The following is a 19,787-nucleotide window of genomic DNA, read 5'->3' as shown; positions in this document are numbered from 1 at the left end:
CACGCGAGACGGATGCACTGAAAAGCGGAGCAGTGCAGACAGACTCTTCAGTTGCAGAAACCATTCAGCAACTTCACATATTCACATTGTACTGCACTCACTGGCCCAGTCTACGATTACTCTATCCGAGCAGCTAACAGTACTAGCCTAAAATCTCACTTAATGTAGGCTACAGTAGTCAGAGTTCATAGTCTTGTGAAAGATTTGAGTTGAGTAGGCTATAGTATGTGCATTTTACATTTAATTTACAAATTGTTTATTAAAACATATATTTATTTATATATATACTTATATATATATATATATATATAGCCCTTGTCTTGCACTTGTATGGTGCCAAACTTAAGTTATTTGTGAGAGAAAATGTCTTACCTCTGACTCTGAAGAGACATTTTTTTTCTTGTGTCTTCATATACCAACCCAAAACAACTATCTCACCCCCTACTGTATTTATTTATTTATTTATTTTGCTCCTTTGCATCCCATTATTTCTATCTCTACTTTACACATTCTTCCACTGCAAATCTACCATTCCAGTGTTTTACTTGCTATATTGTATTTACTTCGCCACCATGGCCTTTTTTTTTGCCTTTTACCTCCCTTATCTCACCTCATTTCCTCAAATTGTATATAGACTTATTTTTCTACTGTATTACTGACTGTATGTTTGTTTTACTCCATGTGTAACTCAGTGTTGTTGTACATGTCGAACTGCTTTGCTTTATCTTGGCCAGGTCGCAATTGTAAATGAGAACTTGTTCTCAACTTGCCTACTTGGTTAAATAAAGGTGAAATAATAAATATATATATATATATACCACGAACCAAGATTAAGGTTGGCTAGACCATGGATTGACTAGTTTACAGTAATTTAACATCAATGCAGGTTATTGTAAAAGAGAGGGAGAGGGGAGGAGGAAGAGGGCAGGGTGTAGCAAAACCCAACATCTCTGGATGATGCACGTGCTGTGCTTATTGTGACTAGCTTCAACAAAGTTTCTGACTTGGATCTACCTAAATTCTTCTTATTTCCTACCATACTTATCTAAGCCAGAATCAGGTGTGGTGCTTGGTTGGAACAAAACCTTGCAGTAGGCTATACACGCCTGTGGCATTTCCGGACCAGGGTTTATTGATCCTACCAATCACCTCAACACCCAATTGAGCGTGGACAGGTCTGTCTGTAAAATCGAGAATTCTACTCTCAATGGTTCCCCTGCTAAATTATACATGTAAATAAAATACAGAAGGGTCAGGACCAGACTTTAAGGCGCTAGTTTAAAAAAATATATGGTTTCAGTTGTAACATTGTAATCTTTAAAAAAGAAAGTTCACCTGGCCATACTCATAGTTCAATACATTTGTAAAATACAAGAGGACAAGTAAATTAAAGTGTCTAGTTTGACTCCTCACAAGTCCCCAACTGGCAGCTTCATGAAATAGTACCCGCAAAACACCAGTCGCAACGTCAACAGCGAAGAGGCGACTCCGGGATGCTGGCCTTCTAGGCAAAGTTCCTCTGTCCAGTGTCTGTGTTCTTTTGTCCATCTTAATCTTTTCTTTGTATTGGCCAGTCTGAGATATGGCTTTTTCTTTGCAACTCTGCCTAGAAGCTGCCTGTTGAGGACTTGTGAGGCGTCTGTTTCTCAGATCAGACACTCTAATGTACTTGTCCTCTTGCTCAGTTGTGCACCGGGGTCTCCCACTCCTCTTTCTATTCTGGTTAGAGATAGTTTGAGCTGTTCTGTAAAGGGAGTAGTACACAGCATTGTACGAGATCTTCAGTTTCTTAGCAATTTCTCGCATGGAATATCCTTAATTTCTCAGAACAAGAATAGATTGAGTTTCAGAAGAAAGTTCTTTGTTTCTGGCAATTTTGAGCCTATATTTGAACCCACAAATGCTGATGCTCCAGATACTCAACTAGTCTAAAGAAGGCAAGTTTTATTGCTTCTTTAATCAGAACAAGGGCCTTTGTACGCCTATGTAGATATTCCATTCAAAATCAGCCGTTTACAGCTGCAATAGTAATTTACTACATTAACAATGTCTACACTGTATTTCGGATCAATTTTATGTTATTTTAATGGACAAAAAATGTGCTTTTCTTTCAAAAACAAGGACATTTCCAAGTGACCCCAAACTTTTGAATGGTAGTGTGTGTATTTGACTCAGGTCTGGTCAGGGTTGCCTAACATCAGCATCAATCATTTCCTGAAAAAAAAACGTGGGACTATAACAAATACAAGGATTTAGAGAGCTGATTCAAATGTCCAACCTTATTACTCTACTGTTTCCGCATTTCCTCTCAATTCCACCAGAAATTGGAGAAGCGACTTCAAATCAGACAAGAGAGGAGCATATTGTCTCAATCGTATCTCTGGCTCACACACCTTAACGTGCTTGTAGATGGACTGCAGCTGCCAACAGAACAGAATCCATATTAGGAACACTCTGTAGAACCAATTGGCTTCACCTCTGGCCAACCCAGTGCCTACAGGCATCAAAGAGGTAGACAAATGAATCGAATGCAAAAGGGAAACACTTTTGGTCTAATCAGCCTGATAGTGTTTTGGCAAAGGAAGCACATGGTTCTAATTCAAAGTGACCTCTTAAAAGGCCATAGTCCCTTAACTGAGTTATCTTTCACCTCGGGAGGAGTAATTGAATGTAGCAAAATCAATGGGGTTACCCACAATCACCAGATAACATTGGCTTGTAAAGTGCTTTGACAAGTGGGATTCCTTTAGTGTAGTGAAGGGATATGGGCGTATTACATTGAGAATTGACTGTGCTCCTGATACCTAGATATTGACAGTGGAAAAAAGGGAGGAGCTGGGTGATCTTGTTGAAGGTCGAGATCCAACAGAGTCAATTTGTCATTGTTTTTGATGCGCTTAACGCTAACCAGATTTCCATGTCTTATACACTTATACGCCTAGGTTATTGACAATTGAATTTAGCGGCATGTCTTATTATTCTGCCAATTTGACAGTAATAGACACAGAAAATATTAGCTCTATAGCAATTTCAGTCCCGATGCCCGCTTAAAATGAAAGACCAATTTTAGTTACGGTCTCGGTGCTATGAGTTAAGGCTCACTGACAATACATGCTCATGTCCATATAGTCAATAACCATCCATAGTCTTTCTGAGAGCCAGTCAGAGACAGCTCACATAGGGGAGAGTGAGGTAAACTGTGCCAAAGGGTTGGTTGAGCCACCCCTTGTTTCTAGAAAACCATAAACAAAATTAATCATGTGACCAAATATTTCGGAAAAGGTCATTCTTTCATGGAGTTTGTGAAGGAAGAAACTACATGGAAAAAGTGGTCAGCAAGTTAGGTCCAAAAAACGGATTTTCACAGAGTCAAATTAATTTCTTGCGTTTTAAGTTTCGTGATGCTTGTAGCTCAACCAAAGTAGATAATTGTAATACTGTTTTATACATCCGTTTGGGTCTCTATAAGCTACAACATGAGGTCCTAAACCCAGCATGAAAGTGCATCCTTGTAGATGTGTGATAATATTATCAAAATGATTGCTTTGGGACTCAACATACACTATACAAATGATGATTACATTTTGTCAGTAATATGCATAGTATTTTGTCAATTTGTCATCCATATGACCTCAATCTTTTTTTCCGAAGGCAGTGGTGATAATATTTTATTCGGTACATAAATGTATAAATGTGGAACATCTTACCCCAAGGCAGCTCAACTTACCCTGTCCATATGCTCCATTTACCCCATACCCAGGGTAAGTTGTACCAAGAGACTATTTTGTTTGGACAATATATTTTTTCAAAACTGTTACGTTTACATGAATTCTGATTATTTCCAGGGATACACTACATCCCGAAATATATGTCGATATCTTTGTTAGAAAGGATACTAAATCTCCATTGACGTAGTGATGCTGAATGTTAAAAAAAATTGAGAGCACGAGAGAGATCAAGAGGAGCTTGTCTACTCCAATAGCTGGTCAGCTCTCTGACATTATTGTTAAGGGATTAAGGTGATAACAACTAAAAATGTATAGTTGGACAACAGCAATGACAATGATTTGCTTGGAGGGCTCAGAGTGGCAGAATTCATACAGAGAATGGGGGAGAGAGAGACAGAGTGAGGCTAAAAGAGAGAGAGGGGAGAGAGAGAGGAAGAAAGCATAAACAGAGATATGACCGTCTAAAATTCAGTGGAAGGAAAAGTCCTTATTATAGTGTGTGTGTGTGTGTGTGTGTGTGTGTGTGTGTGTGTGTGTGTGTGTGTGTGTGTGTGTGTGTGTGTGTGTGTGTGTGTGTGTGTTTGCGCACGTTAGTGTGTGCTTAAATGCACGTGTGTGTGTGTGTGTGTGTGTGTGTGTGTGTGTGTGTGTGTGTGTGTGTGTGTGTGTGTGTGTGTGTGTGTGTGTGTGTGTGTGTGTGTGTGTGTGTGTGTGTGTGTGTGTGTGTGTGTGTGTGTGTGTGAGCACATGTGTTTGTGTTTGTGTGTGCTGAGTCAACTGGTTACTTGGCTGAGTTCAGCAGCATCTCAACTCACTTCAGTCTGAGTAAAGTGACACGGACAACCACAAACACCAGATGTCATCTACATCACTACAAAAGGCTTCAGGCCTTTTCTGTCATATTCAGTAAAACCAATGCTATAGTATGTGATCAGCAATACTGTTGACCGAACCCTAGTCTCTCGTGACAGACTGTTAAACATTTGGTTCATGGTTACGAGATAAACAGGACTTTTACAGGTAACTTGAAACAGGTAACTTGAAAAATAACTGTGTAATAACACATCAACCCTTTGAGTACAAAACACTATTTTTTATTTATTTATGATATAGTAGTGTGTGTGTGTTTTATGCAGTCACATTGCGCAGATTAACATATTTTACAATGCCTGCAGAACAATTTGAAATCTCAGGAACAACATCCATATGATATAGCAATCTTTTGATGAACTGGAACGCCACCATTGACTTCTGACAATCGATTCTATTCTATTTTCCTTACGTTAGCGTTTATCCGCTAGTACTGTATTGTAGTCTACGTTCAGTCGTTTGGCAGAAACATATTCAACCGGCGCCACCTTGTGGAAATAAGTCCTATATGCATGGGTATGCTTATTGAGCCCATGGAATCAAACTTTGCAAACAAAAAAATATTTCTAAGACAGTGTATATGTCCATCAATGATGTCAAAAAATGGTGCGCATGACGCCTCTGTTTCTTGCATGAGGAAGACAATCTTTTACAAGGATATTTTAGTGGATAAATAGTGGATAGTTAAGGAGGGGACATGTTTTAATTGGCATGCTGTTTCAAATAAAAGTATTGTTTTAATTGTTGACACATTCCAAAGCATGGGAATTACAATTGGTCATGCCGTGCCAACAATTCAACTACATTCATCAAATATATATTCAACTCATTCTCCATTAGGTTTCCAATTCAAGACTTGAAGCACTGAATACAGATGAAAATAAATCCGGAAAATCTGCTCAGTTAGTTGATGGCTTTATATTCCTGTTACTATTACAATGGTACATTACACACATGGTCTCTTTGATTTTTAGATTAAAGACAAAACAGGCTAAAACATGAAGTACACAGCATAACGTCTCTTAAAGTAGAACAGTGAGGATCAGTCAGTTCAGTATTGCAGGAGGAGTAATGCCGGTCAAAACAAGAAGGATATTTCTCAAACCTTCAAACCAGAACACACAAACACACACAGACATCATTTTCAAGAGAAATTAATATATTAGCCGAGAGGAGCACCCAAAACACTGGCCATTTTGGTTTAAGTGGGGCTATAACACTCTACCGACATTTGTAACACATTTCAGTGAAAGTTGAGGTGAGATTATATAGTGAAAACGGTCCGTAGGTGCGGGACACATTGGGGATAAGAGTTTCACAGTATTACACTTCCTCTCGTTCTCTTCACTTAATAAACATATACTGTGAACATAAAGCCAGTTATTGCACACAACTCAAACAAGGATATTCTTCTATGCAAAGCTTAATGTCTGGATTGCAGTTACAGGTCAAGTTACAGGTCAATTATTGTATTATCTCGGGATCACAGAATTAGTACAACACCACCACCATCCTCAGCATAGTGTATTACATATGCAACTGATAGCTAAAGTGAAGTCCCACTATGGCTATCACCAAACCACTAAAATACTTTAATCTCTTTCAGTATCATACTCCAATATTTCAAAAATATTCTGACAGAGCAAATCAATGATCTCCAATGTGATTTACTGATCATATGCTGATCATGGGTCACAGCAATGTAGCTGATATGCAAATAATATATGCAAATAAACACTATTTGTATCAGCAGCTATTCCTGCTCTATACATCGTTCATCGCTCCCTGAGAGACCAAGCTACAGACAGGATCTATTGAGGCCTATGCGTTATCCTGGTTGTCAAATCTGTTTCTACTCGCCAACTTCTTTTGCTACCATCCTGAACATGGAGGCTTAAGGCAACCAGAGCTGGATCAAATCCATACAGTAGCTCGAAGACCTTCAAATACTTGACGATGACCGATGCTTGAAAGTATTTGAGATGCACGTTATTCACCTTGATTTGAAGTTTACACTTTTGGGACTATTCCATTTGTCCCATTGTACCGGGCAAACCAAATCAAGCGCAGAACAAGTATTTGAACGTATTTGGCCTATGAGTAGGCCTATGGTTGGATGAGAGATTATTTTGTTACAACGGAGACAAATTTAACCAACAAGTGCTGTAACACTGATTCATAATTTGTTATCTCATCAAAGGTACTTTCTTTGATGACAATAACACATCAACATGCAGGTCGGTTTATTTTCAAGGAAGCCTTTTGGATTTTTGTTTGTTTGTTACATCAGGGTCAAAGATACAAACACTCAAACCCCATGGCCTTTTGTTCACAGTGATTTATGACTTTGAGCACACACTTGTCTTGTATAGGGTTCAAATTACATAGACATGCACATAGACTCAGTATGTGAGGATGCACTGAAATAGTGTGCTGGACCAAGGTAGTATTTCTATCACTGGAGGAGATGTTCATATTTGAATGCTTACGGGAATGCCCTGGTTTCTTATGGTAGAACCCACCACCATCTCCAGGCATCCCCTATAATTCGATAACAAGTCTCCAGTAACCATTTCTGGAGGACATTAGTTGATTCTCTGCCTTTTTGGGTGGACAGCAACCCAGATATAGAGAGTTGTTGACTCAATTAGTTAATAGTCTCCCCTGTCAAGTCTCAGAGCTCAATGAAAGAGTTAACACTGGAGATGGGGGTGTTCAAGGAAGGCCAATAGGTTCAAATGTCTGAGGAGACCATGACAGTTATAGCAGGGGGGAGGGATTGAGACACTCCAATGTCAACAGAATGATAGACATGGGACCACACACAGATTCCAATGTCTCATGTCTCAAGTGTTTCATAGGTTTCTCACAATGTGAGGGTGTACTGTACAAAGAGGTGCAGCGCGGACGCACGGGCTTCACTTTGCATCTCAAGTCGGTGTACATTGCCCTTGTATATTAGGTGTCAGCGAGTGTGTGCCAGAGCGTCAGTGGCGTCTATCTCTGTGTCATTCTATCCCAAGCCTGGTCCTGGAGAGCCACGGTGTGTGTGGGCTTTGGTACCAGACACTGCTAGAACACATGATTCTATTAGTCAACTTATGTCAACCAGTCATCACTTACTTTATTAGCAGAATGAGGTGTGTTAAGGCTGGGCCGGGACAAAACAATGCTCACACTCCTGGACCATGTAAAGAACATTGATTGTGTCGAAATATCCATACTAGCGTACTACATACTTAAACTGCGTACTCATTTCGACGTCTGATCTGTTAGAATTCACCACTTTTTTCCGACTCACATGTTTGAAAACAGCGGATAATCAGATAAATTGATGCGGTGTGCCAAAATGAACGAATGGCCGGAGTCAACGCAATCACGTATTAGATGACGCATTCGGAGTACTATGTTTGAAATTTCACATACTATATAGCACTTTCTTTTTTGTATACTATTTAGAACGCTAGTATGGGCATTTGGACACGACCACTGTCTTCAACCCAATAGTTACAAACCCTGATCTTGAAAAGCTAGAGTGTGCAGACAGGCTTTTTTACCCAAGCCAACAACACATCTCATTTCAACAATAATCTACTCATCGTGATTGATTAAGCCTTACTATAAGACATTTTAAAGGCTCGTATATGCTTATAACAACTTATAAAGCACTATACCTGCAGGGTGTTTTAGACCTGGGGTGGAACAAAAGCCCACACATACTGCAGCCGTCAAGCACCAAGTGGGAAGATTAGAACCCTTGTATTCCAAGGTGCAAATGACACATTAACTCCTGGAGGTGTCCTACAAAGTAGTGGCCAGGACCAACATTAATATTCTTAATGCCTACAGAGATGGTACTGTTAACCCAAAATTAATATTCTTAATGCCTATAGAGATGGTACTGTTAACCCAAAATTAATCTTCTTAATGCCTACAGAGATGGTACTGTTAACCCAAAATTAATCTTCTTAATGCTTACAGTAGTACTGCTAACCAAAAGGGAAGACTATGCACACTGCAATCACACTGAAGTATTCTGTCCTTCTTTATCATCAATGCTTACGTGTGCTTTATTGATAATGTTTCGACCCTTAGGTCTACCTTAGGTCAAAACGTTGTCAATGAAGCACATGGGAGCATAATTTGCAATAAGTCAAGTCTTCTTTAGTCTTTTACAAACATATTCTTGGATCTCTAGCACCTGCTTAAAAACACTGGACATGCATCATGTCATTTTCCTCCTACACTGTAATACTTTTAACAGTAACTTTTGGGGGTGCCCTAATCTGTTCATTCCTACCCTGCTTCTTTGTGCTATACCTGGTCCCAGATTTGTTTGTACTGACAGCACACAATCTGGTACCTGTCTAGCTGCAGTGTCCTTTCTCCATCTCATCTCTCCTCCTCCAGCCTGTTCAGGCAGTCCACCACGTCCTGCCCGCTGGCCCAGGGCACCACGCTGACCTTAAGGCCCTCCGTCCCAGCGTCCTGCATCTCCTGCAGCAGCCGGTGCATGGGAAAGTGCCTCCTGGGGAAGGCCGTGTCGCGGGGCCCCAGGGCTAGCATGGGGCAAATGTCGTTGGCCCCGTCCCCCACGTAGAACACCCTCTGGAAGGGGCAGCCGCCGCGCTCCTGCTGCCGCCGCGCCAGGTACTCCCGTACGATCACCTGCTTGCACATGTTATCGGGGCAGCGCTGGCATCCGTGGGTGTGGAAGGGCAGGAGCACCAGGCGCCCCTGAGCGTCGAAGCTGGCCGGGTTGGTGAAGATCCTGTGGAAGAGGTGGCGAGCCCCAGCCCTCTCCAGCCATGCCTCAATGAAGTACATGTTTGCGTCGGAGACCACCACCAACTCAAAGTCCTGCTTGCGGGACTGGAGGTACTGGAAGAGAGTGAGAAGGCCGGGCGTGGGGGGAATTTGCTCGACCTTGGAGCGAATGGAGTCCTCAGTGACGCCCTGCTCAGCAATGTAGGCCAGGATGCGCTGCATTTGCTCGTTGTAGTAGCCCTCGCGGTACGAGTGTCTCAGCCAATCGGGGAGCTGCTGGCCCGGGGCGGCGCGCACCACTGCATCGTCGCTGCTCTCGTTGACGATAGTTTCGTCGAAGTCGAAGAGAACCAGGAAGCGTTTGGGAGGGGACGGGACCGGGGCCGTGGAAGGGACAGATGAGGCAGCCATGTTTGGGGAGCGGTGGGACGGTGGCTCGCCCACACCTGAGGAAGATAAGAGGACAGGGGGACAAAAGAGACGGTTGAACAAAGTGTGTCATGCCAGTGTCTACCATGGTGGTCAAAACTTACTAGTGGCTTCCTTTTGAAATGTGGCTTAAGACTGTGACCTAGCTAAAAATATTGCCCCTGTGTACTATAGGCCAACAGCACTGTACATTTTGTGAACCACTGTGGTGTGCTTTTAGCTGACATCTTGAATCCTGAATGTCTTATCACCCTCTGTCATCATGTCATGTCATTGCTGGTATGCCTCTGGTCCAAACTCCACAAGTAAAAAGTAAAAGTACCACATTATGGGTTGATGCGTTGCACAGACCTTGATTAAACCTGTTATTAAATCTGTGACTGAAAATACCCTTCAATGGACTTTCCATGGAGCAAGCTTAATGAGCTTTAAATTGCAACAACGTAAGGCGGCGGAAATGGGGAGAAATTACAACCAGCCCAGACTAAGTCCTTAGGACTGGACTTTGGGATTTAAGAATTACTACAGGAGAAAAGGTAGAGATGTGGAGTTGAGATAAGAAAATGGGTCTAAGATACCAAATGGAATGTATCGAAGAGAAAAACAACAAGGAGGACATTCACATACAGTTTATGGCAAGTGTGGGAAAATGTAGCATCCCAATTGTTTTGAAAGATATCACTTGAATTATTAAGCTATAGCGCAATAAAATAATATCTGCACAACTTTATCAACAAACAACACACTAGGCCTACACTTGGCAATATTCAAATGCTGAACATCTCCACATTCATTCAATAGATTAACATGGAGCCCCTAGGATACAGCCCACAGTCTCAACCTTGGAATGATGCCATTTTGACATAAGAGCTAGGCTTCAAGCAGGCACAAGGCACTACTGTTGCAGCCTTGCTGTAACTGGAGTGGAGAAAGAGGGCTGGGCCGCAAGGATATTACATCACACTGCATATCTTGACCATAAGTGGACCAACGGAGAGCAGTCAATTGGTTCAATATTCCCTAGTGTCCCAAGCGTTCCTAAAATCAATCATAGCAACAAATAAATAATAATTAGGTCTATGTAACCTAATAAATAGTCATGATAAATGATACAGTCTTAGTAAAATGTTGCAAACCATTGAAATAGCATATTGGCTGCTGCTGTTTGTTGATTTAAAGTAACAGCTGTGTTAGTTTATATGGTTGGATTTTATAGGCCTATGCAATGGTGCCTATATGCATTTTAAACCCAGACCGTTACAACATAGAACTCTTACGTGAACAAATCTCCCCATCAGCAAAGCAGAAGTGCAACAGCAGATTAAATAATTAAAGTGTAAAGAGCAGCGCAGTGCTGCAACATTTGCGCATTGCAATCCCAAAAGAAAAACAAAACGTCCTGCCCATTTTTGAAAAACAGTGTTAGATTATGGGCTATTCCCAGGCCGATCAAAGACACTTTGCTGATACAGCCTGCGTAAAATCAAATACAGATCTAATTTTACATATGCCAATACAACTGTTCCAACGCACCTCATCAGATGACTGATAAACGCTGATTTCCATCCCCACACTGGTCCCCTTATTTATAGTACATATCCACTGACTAAGCTGTCTAAATATACACTCGAACAGCTATTATTAATGCGACTAAAGGTTACCCTTGAAGGTCCGTAGCGCAACCCACTCCACTGTCCGATTTGGGTACATTGACCGTGCATTTTTTGGGGGTTTGCGCGCCAGGGGATCAAAAGACAAAATCAATATTAAGCAGAACAGAGAGAATAGATAGACGATATTATGACATCAAAGAATTATACCGGTGAACATGTGATTTCAAATGGTCAGCTCTGTGCCCCTCGTCCTGAGTGGTTGCTGGTGCCCGGCTACCGCATTCTTGTGTCGGCGACGGGACATTTGCTTCGCCTCGCCGGGTAGCGGGGGCAGATGAATTAAATGCATTCCAACTCCCCCACCATGGGCGTCAAAACCAAGGAGAGCGACAGCCGCGATGACGTCCAACTGCGTCCCAGTGACGCGACAACATAGGAGGCGGCTACAGGTTTACGTGCGTAGCTTGTGCTACGCGCTCTCAGCCATGTATTGACACGGTATAACGCTCTTTGTATAATAGCATAGAATATACCTAAATTATCTCATTGGTGGGTGCTTATATTTGTCCTATGTATGTGGAGAGTGGAAATTGTTTTTTTGCATATCCCAACTCCCCATGAGACACCCTTGGAGAGTGGGGCCATGACCAGGGTCTGCCATTATCAAAGGCAACCCTGGTGAAATTAGGTTTAAGTGCCTTGCTCGAGGGCACACTGGCAGATTTTTCACATTTTGGCGACCTTTTGGTTACTGGCCCAATGATCTAACCTTTAGGCTTCCTGCCGCCCTAGTTATATTGCTGAAGAAAAACACCATATGAGAAAATGTGTCAATAAAGCATAGTAGACCGCTATAGCTTACTGACGTATGGTAAAGGAAGAATTTAAAAAGTATTCAATGGTAGTTCATTGCATTTGTGTAGAGTTGGAACACAGCGTGCCTATGTTTATTCATGTATGTGCAACACTCGTGACCTACACACATGATCATGGTAAACAGTCCCCATGTGGGCTACAGTAATCTGTTTTAGAGATCTCCTGTATCTTCTGTTCTCAGCCATTGAAGTGGTGGAACATAGCGCCATTGTACAAGCTCTGCCAACAAGTCCACTGATTGCTGGTCAAGGTTGTTCAATGGCAGGCCACAGTACAGTATATTGACCAGATATTCACTATTAATCGTCAATGGAATTAAAGTTCTTAGGTTGGAAGGGTTTCAGTGAACCTTCTTAGGCTGTTTCAATGTCATAAAGTGAGATCTAAAGATCAAAAACAAAAAAACAGGATGCCTTTTGGCAAACAAAGACATTAAGACAACGTTTCTAATGCTGTGAGAAAATGACTACTAGACAGTTTGACAGAACACTTTATGTAACACTTGATCACATAGAGAACCTCTCCCTCAATGTCAGTCAAACAAATGAGCTGATTGGACTTCAGGAGGAACCAGGATGGGCACGCCTCCATCCTTATCAAAGGGGCCTCCGTGGTGACCTACAAAACGTCAAGTTCATCTCAGAAGGGGCTGAAATGGTCAAACTACACAAACTACACGGACACAATGGTGAAGAAGGCACAAGAAGGTGGTGACTCCCTGCATTTCACCATTTGGAAACTTTCCCTCCCCTCAACAGGCATCTACCATGCCCCCACCCCAATGGACACTTATCATGCTGAACACATTTACATTTTAGTCATTTAGCAGATAGCCACCACTACCCCCCCCCAGTCCCCCCCCCCATTTTCCCCACCCACACCCCAATGGACATTTATATTTATCAATGTCACAGTTGTGAACATATACTGTATATGTTATTATTATACATTTGTTTATGTTTTATTGTTTCATTCACAATTGCACGGTTGGAGCTCAGAGCTTAAGAATTTCACTGTACATTGCAAGTGACTAAATAAAAATCGAATCTATATATTTTGTCTCAAACTTCCAACCTCGTCATGACCAAGCTTCCTGCCCACCTGCACAGAAAGTTGAAATGGAATTGTATTTAACTTCAGGCTTCCTGTGGACTGTTTTTGTGCATCACTGTAGCACTTGATAGGTTGGAAGCAATGATAAACCCTGGATTGCTGGTGCTGCTGTACGTATTGGTCATCGAGTGGCATGGAAGCCACCGGTCGGCCATTTTGTCATTCCCCAGTAGGAGCAGTCCTTCATAGGAATGAATGTATTCTACAGTATTTCAATTAAATGTTTCAAGGACAAAATTACATGTATTTAAATATTATTTTTGTTTTAGTGGGACAGTAACATTAGTAATCTCAAAAATGATACTTTAAATCTCAAAAAAGTATACTTTAAGGACAATTTTATGGTTTGCTTACATAATATAATAGTATGTATTATGATTTCTGTAATAGAATAAAAGTGGCAAAACGAATGTAGACATTAATAAAAGCATTTCTATGGCTTCCAAAATATTTTTTGTAATGGGTGGGAGTGCCAAGATGGAGGCACTGTGACTTCAACACAGCGCCCCCAAATGGTTATCTAGTGTATATATAAGTCATTAGAATTGAGCCCATCATTAGCTTTCCGTGATGTAATGGCGACCTCTTGTGGTAGGTGTGCTCACACCGTGTCAGTTATTTTACCGTCGAGGAAATTGTACTTTGATGTATTCCAAAAAATAAAAAATATTCCCCCAAAAATGTATCTAAAAACTTCGAATGGAACTTGATAACGCTAATGTTCCCTTTTCTGTTCTCACAAAAAAATAGTTGCTGTTTTTATGTTTTTGACGCCATCATTGACTCCTTCACGCAAGTCCTTTCACTTTCCATTTCTTGAGAACCGAGAATAATCGCTCTCAGATTTGCAAGCAACAGTTCGTCATTTTGCTCTTATAACATATCTCGTTTCATATTTGAATCTAGGACAAACGCACACAAACGAAAGGTAATATCCAAAGATTTTAATAAATTGCTCAAATATCAAATACATTTGCAATGTTGTAGGCCTAGTAGGTATGAAGGTGCATTAGGCTATATCATATGTGGCTCTTATCCAGGTAATGGGTTGGCCTATATTTTGCGAGCCACAACATCATGACTTGAATGACCAACAATGCAAATCAACATAGTTCACTTTTTTTAATTAAACATGGAGTGATTTACACAGACAGATTGCTTTATGATTTGTTCATATCTTTGTGAACAGCATGTATGGAAGCAATTATTCAGGCCTGCCTAACGTAGTCTTGTTCTGAAATTATTTCGGCAATAAAAATGTATTTAGATTTACGTGTCAGAATCATTGATAATATGATATTGAAATGACTGAAACCTAATGGGTTTCAATACTGAAAAAAATGTACGCTTTTTGAGCTGCTATTATAACTGTATACTCTTTCAAAAATGTTAAATTGATTAGTTTGCGATCAGTGATTGCAATTTCAACATTTGGCAAAACGTTGTTTACTGTGGATGCCCCTGGCCTTGCCTATTCTTACAGATAAATAACAAGGATGGCGAAGGAGGGTGGAACGGTCCGAGTGTGTGGGTTACCCCTAGATATCAATAAAAACAGACTGATCGACAAGCTCCACATTCATTTCCTGCGGAAGAGGAATGGAGGAGGGGACATTTCATCGGTCACGGTCTCCAAGACAACGCCTGGCTCTGCCTTCATTACCTTTGAGGACAGCGAAGGTTAGAGGTCGATCGGTGGGCTTGGGAAAAAATGAAGGAAGTAGATAGTATGATAAGTGAAACATAGAGAACCTTAAGAGGAAAAGTACTGCAGATTACAAGATGTTTTGTGTGTATACTACACATATCTGATTTACCTGATTGATGGGTCTGACATGTAATTATCTTGATAAGGGACATCCTATAGAGCACATCCTATAATGCATATTCAGGTAGCCTACAGTGTGTCCTTGAGGAGTTTAACGTGAACGTAATGTTTGTTGTCTTTTTTTAAATTCTACATGACACGCAGTGGCTCGGAGAGTGGTTGAACATCAGAATCACACATTATCAGTGAATGGCAAGCAATATGAGCTAAGTGTGAGTTTGCACAGCAAAGACGTTGATCCAGATGAGGTAAGGCATGCGAATAAATCATCTGAACATCTCCTCTTTTTTAGTCAAATCCTAGTCTCACTCTTCTTAATTCAATCTTTCAGCTCTTTGTGGACACAGCTGTGACAGTGGACTACAGCAAATTGAATGGGGGGAAAACATCGATATCTAACATCCTCAAAAATGCCTGTGACATAAAATGCACCTTTCACGTTCAGGCTGACCTCTGCACTTTCAAAGGTCGCTACACAGAAGTCCAAATCCTGACCAAGTGTCTGCTGAGACTTTTCAATTCACAGACCTCAAAAGATGTCCATTCCCTTAAAGCTGAGGCCACCGAGGATGACAAAAGATACAACTCTGCTCAAGGACGAACAGAAAGACAGGAGGACACTGAGACCGCAGGACAGGCCAACGGACTGGATCTGGGGAACGGTTCCAGTAGAGCCTCTGAGAGTAATCGTGCCCTTCTTCAAGAATCTTACACCAATGATAGAAAGGAGGCGGATGCATTGTACACATCATACACCAATCATAGAGAGGAAGCGGGGGCATTGCATACATCTTACACCAATGACATAGAGGATGCAGTGGCATTAGAGAAGGGAACCTCAATGGAGGACTTCTCAATGGTCATAGACTCAGACATCTTCCGATACCTCCGAAAGTACTGCTCGGCTGAGTACCAGAACATCCTCGACAGGCATGGAGTAGAGATACTGGATGTCACCACCAGAGATATCACCACCCTCTACCTGCAGCTTAAGGCTGGGGCCACTGGGCGAGGTGTGGAGCATCTAAGGCTTGCGCATGGGGAGTTGGCCTGGCTGTACCAAGACAAAGAGGCCCAACTTCGCAAGGAGCAGTTGGCTAAGGAAAGCTTCCCCAGGTTGGGGCTCCAGCAGGCTTTTAAAACCTTAACGCAGAGATTCACAAAGCTGCTGATCAATGAAGACAAGTCCAATGTCTATCTGGTGGGCAGTGGAAGTGACGTGTCGGAGGCCAAGCAGTTCCTATTGGAAATGCAAGGGACAACAAAGGAGCACGGTCAAGAGTTACTTCACTCCTCAGGAGATGCGTCTCTACCCTTTGTCCCTGACACCAAGCTTAGAAAAGAAAGGGCTGTGAGGAGCAAAGAATTCAAAATGGCTGCCACATTTGGGAGAACTATGGGTTCTGAGAAACCTAAAGATGATGAGAATTGGTCCAGCTTGAGTGACGTAAAGGCTCCTGAGGATCACCAGATAAATAGTTTCTCGTCCACAAAACTCAGAATGAATGACCAGAAATTAGGTAGTGGACCAATTTCAGGGATTACGAGTCAGAAGGTTGAAATGTCAAGTTCTGGTCCAAGGGATCTCCAGGAAGACAACCTCTTCAAAAGGTATGAACCATTGTCCACTGCTTCCTTGTCTGTTAACCCCCCTCTGAACTTGGCACAAAACAATGAAACCAGACCCACAAAAGCAGCAAACTTTAGTGAATTCCAGGGCTACTCAATGGATGATATGGACATGTCTGTGGATAGGGCGGTTCCAACTGGCATAGTCCAACAATCCAAGTCAATTTCCACTCTGAGACGGTCCAACAGTTTCTCAGGGCAGGTTAGGACCAAACAAGTCAGAAAGGACAGCAGCTCAGCTGTAGACCTGTTTGGAAAGACCAAAGGAGGCGAAACTACTAGTCACCCAGAGACTAGGCAAGTCTTCAGTGTAGAGCTGGTGGTGCCCACAACTCAATGGTTATACACAAAGGATGTTTTCCACATACTGCTAGAGGAAGTAACCTCTGACCTGCAGATGAAGGAGAAAAAAACATTAAATGAGGTCGTCCTCCATCTGAGAGGGAAAGATCCAGCCAACGTCAGGGTGTGTCAGCAGGTGCTGAAAAAGCTGATTGACAAGGTGGCCGAGGACTTCTCCACCCATGAGCTGTTGTTAACACAGCTGGGTGTGTCAGACTCGAAGAATGAGACAGTTGAGGTGTTATGCACCACTGTGAGAGAGACATGGGAGAAAGTGAAAATCATTCTAATGCCAAATACTAAGAGCATTTTAATCTTTGGTCCAAAACTGGATTGTTTGGAGGTGATGTCATTTCTAAAAGAGGTGCTTCACTTTGGAACAGAGGGGGAACAGACCATGAAAGAGAGACCCATTGATCTTAAGAAACCATCTTCTGATTCTCCATCCAACCCTGACATAAACTCCTCAGCAGCACATCAGAGCTCTGCCAGTAGTGACAAACAAGACCAGGAGACCACCCCTGCAACCGACATTGTTTCATCAGGGAGCTTGGAGGGAGTGAGCCAATCAGGTGTGAAGAAAGTGCCTGTTTTGAAGCTTCGGTTAGGAGTAGCTGGTCCCGTAGATGAAAAGAGTTTCAGGACAATCAGTGCTCCCTATAAAGCAGAGGGGTCACTAAGAGTGACAGAAGGAAATGATGCAGCACCATTACCAGAGCACAGTGCTCAGAGGTTGACAGGGCCAAAGCCTGAGAAAAGCCAGATACCTAACAGTAGGGGACTGCAGACCCAAAAGAACCATAGCGAAGGAAATGCCGGTTTGTCCTGTATATGTGGAACCGCAGGGGCATCTATATCTTGGACGGCTGGTGGAAAAGCCATGTGCCCATCGTGCGTGGAATGTACAAAGTCTCATGCAATGAATCCGCAAAGCGCCACCGCCAAACATTACGGGGCAAGCCGGTCCAATGAGAAACAAGATGTGAAAGACACCGAGGTGAAGGCCAGTCCATCTTGGGTAGGTGGAACCACTGGGGAATCTGTGTCTATGACTGCTTGGGGCGGGGCCTTGTGCCAGAATCACATCCATCCCGACTGTAAAGTACGCCCTAAATCTAAGGAGGGTGTCGTGGGCATCCGGGGGACCATGACCCGCAGTGAGATGTCCATCAGTCTGGTTGGGTACAACAAGGATACAACGCTGAAGATCACCTACAACATTCCTGATGGCATCCAAGGGGTAAGGTCTAACCTTTGAGAATTGGGAATTGTTCAAAGGGATTGGAAATGACAGAGAGTTTGGTTAGGCTGCACTTTTACGTCACACATATTTATTACTGCCGCAATGTTTCATATTACAATATCTCTTGATGTGAATCCACCTGGTGCATAGCCACGTGTGATCAACACCGAGATCATCAATCGACAGGCATTGTAGAATCCTTATGACAGTCGTACAAAGGCTTTATGTCTAGGGTGTGTAGATGAGGTCTTACCTATAGATGTATGTTGCCTCCTCGTGATCTACATACCACCTCTGTGCAGAAAGACCATCCAAACCCTGGGGGATCTTTCCAAGGGGGCACGTTCCATGCCTTCCTGCCTCTGAATGAAACGACTCTCAAGCTTCTGCCATGCCTCGAACGTGCCTTTCATCGAGGCCTCACCTTCAATGTGAGAGTAGGGGACACTAGGGATTGTGTGACCTGGGGTAGCATCCCACACAAGACCAGCATCGAGGGAGGGTTTTCCAGGTGAGGTTTTTGTCCAATGTACAGTATGAAAACCATGACATTGAAATATGGAACAAATTTTAACAGTGATACGATAGTGGCAGTGCTATAATCCGAGATTCTTACCCTGGTAGGCCTAAAAGATGAGTTGAAATAGGTTTAGTAGATTGTGGTCCTAAATAAGTCTCCCCTCTATAGGAATGGATACCCAGACTCAAGATATCTCAGATGCTTAGCTGAGGCACTGAGGTCTCATGGTATCGAGGAGGGCTGAAAAACTGCAATGGATCAAGACCTGAGAAAAACCTCAAAACTGACCAAACAGCGCTTTAAAAATGTAATCATTAATTATTTTTGCCGTACATTTTCCTATGTAAACACTAAAGTTATATAACAAAAAAAAGTAAGGTTCACAATACATATTGTTCTATGAAAAATAGTCACAATCAGGAAATGCTCATGGTAATGCCTATGTAATACAGTGAAGACGCATATGTTGAACACATACTGTATATTGGTTGACTCAAATTATCAAAATACAGATATCAGTTCAGATGTCATTTAGTTCTCCTTTCCAGCTACAGTTCCACTTTCAAATCTGAGTTGTTTGGGATGACACTTGGATTATACCGGTCTACTGGTCAGAAACAAAGTACCCACACATTTACCGCAAACTAAAAAGATCCCCCAAAGAATGCTTACACTGATTCGGTCATGCTCTCCACAGCTCCAGTATTGCGTTTATACAGAATATTTCAAGGACTGTGTGCAGTACTGTTACTGAAGTGCAAGGGGAGCAATTGGTCTGTATATGAGATTGTCCAGAATCCCAAGCAGGATACTGTATATAGGACAGCTC

The 19,787-nt window shown here is 42.2% G+C and overlaps 2 protein-coding genes across 3 annotated transcripts; one reads left to right on the top strand and one right to left on the bottom strand.

The window, feature by feature from the left end:
• Positions 1–5,496: 5,496 nt before the first annotated feature.
• LOC129855360 (probable phosphatase phospho1) lies at positions 5,497–11,819 on the bottom strand. Of its 2 annotated transcripts, none has more exons than XM_055922933.1 (2): positions 11,615–11,819; positions 5,497–9,811 (listed from the first exon to the last, which is right to left on the bottom strand). In XM_055922933.1, exons 1-2 carry the CDS (start codon positions 11,622–11,624, stop codon positions 8,991–8,993), a joined length of 831 nt encoding a protein of 276 aa, XP_055778908.1. In that variant the 5' UTR covers positions 11,625–11,819; the 3' UTR covers positions 5,497–8,990. The 2 variants fall into 2 exon arrangements, with proteins under 2 accessions (XP_055778908.1, XP_055778916.1); XM_055922941.1 differs by lacking the exon at positions 11,615–11,819 and adding an exon at positions 11,328–11,605.
• A 2,361-nt stretch (positions 11,820–14,180) lies between these two features.
• Positions 14,181–19,708, top strand: LOC129855350 (uncharacterized). Its single transcript, XM_055922908.1, has 6 exons — positions 14,181–14,324; positions 14,880–15,076; positions 15,369–15,472; positions 15,556–18,435; positions 18,741–18,949; positions 19,127–19,708. The coding sequence occupies exons 2-6, from the start codon at positions 14,893–14,895 to the stop codon at positions 19,200–19,202; spliced, it is 3,453 nt and encodes a 1,150-aa protein (XP_055778883.1). The 5' UTR covers positions 14,181–14,324; positions 14,880–14,892; the 3' UTR covers positions 19,203–19,708.
• Positions 19,709–19,787: the final 79 nt, after the last annotated feature.

The sequence above is a fragment of the Salvelinus fontinalis genome, chromosome 1 (genome assembly GCF_029448725.1).
Source record: "Salvelinus fontinalis isolate EN_2023a chromosome 1, ASM2944872v1, whole genome shotgun sequence".
Classification (NCBI taxonomy): domain Eukaryota; kingdom Metazoa; phylum Chordata; class Actinopteri; order Salmoniformes; family Salmonidae; genus Salvelinus; species Salvelinus fontinalis.
The sequence above is the reverse complement of the archived record's forward strand: the minus strand, read 5'-3'. Positions and strand labels throughout refer to the sequence as shown.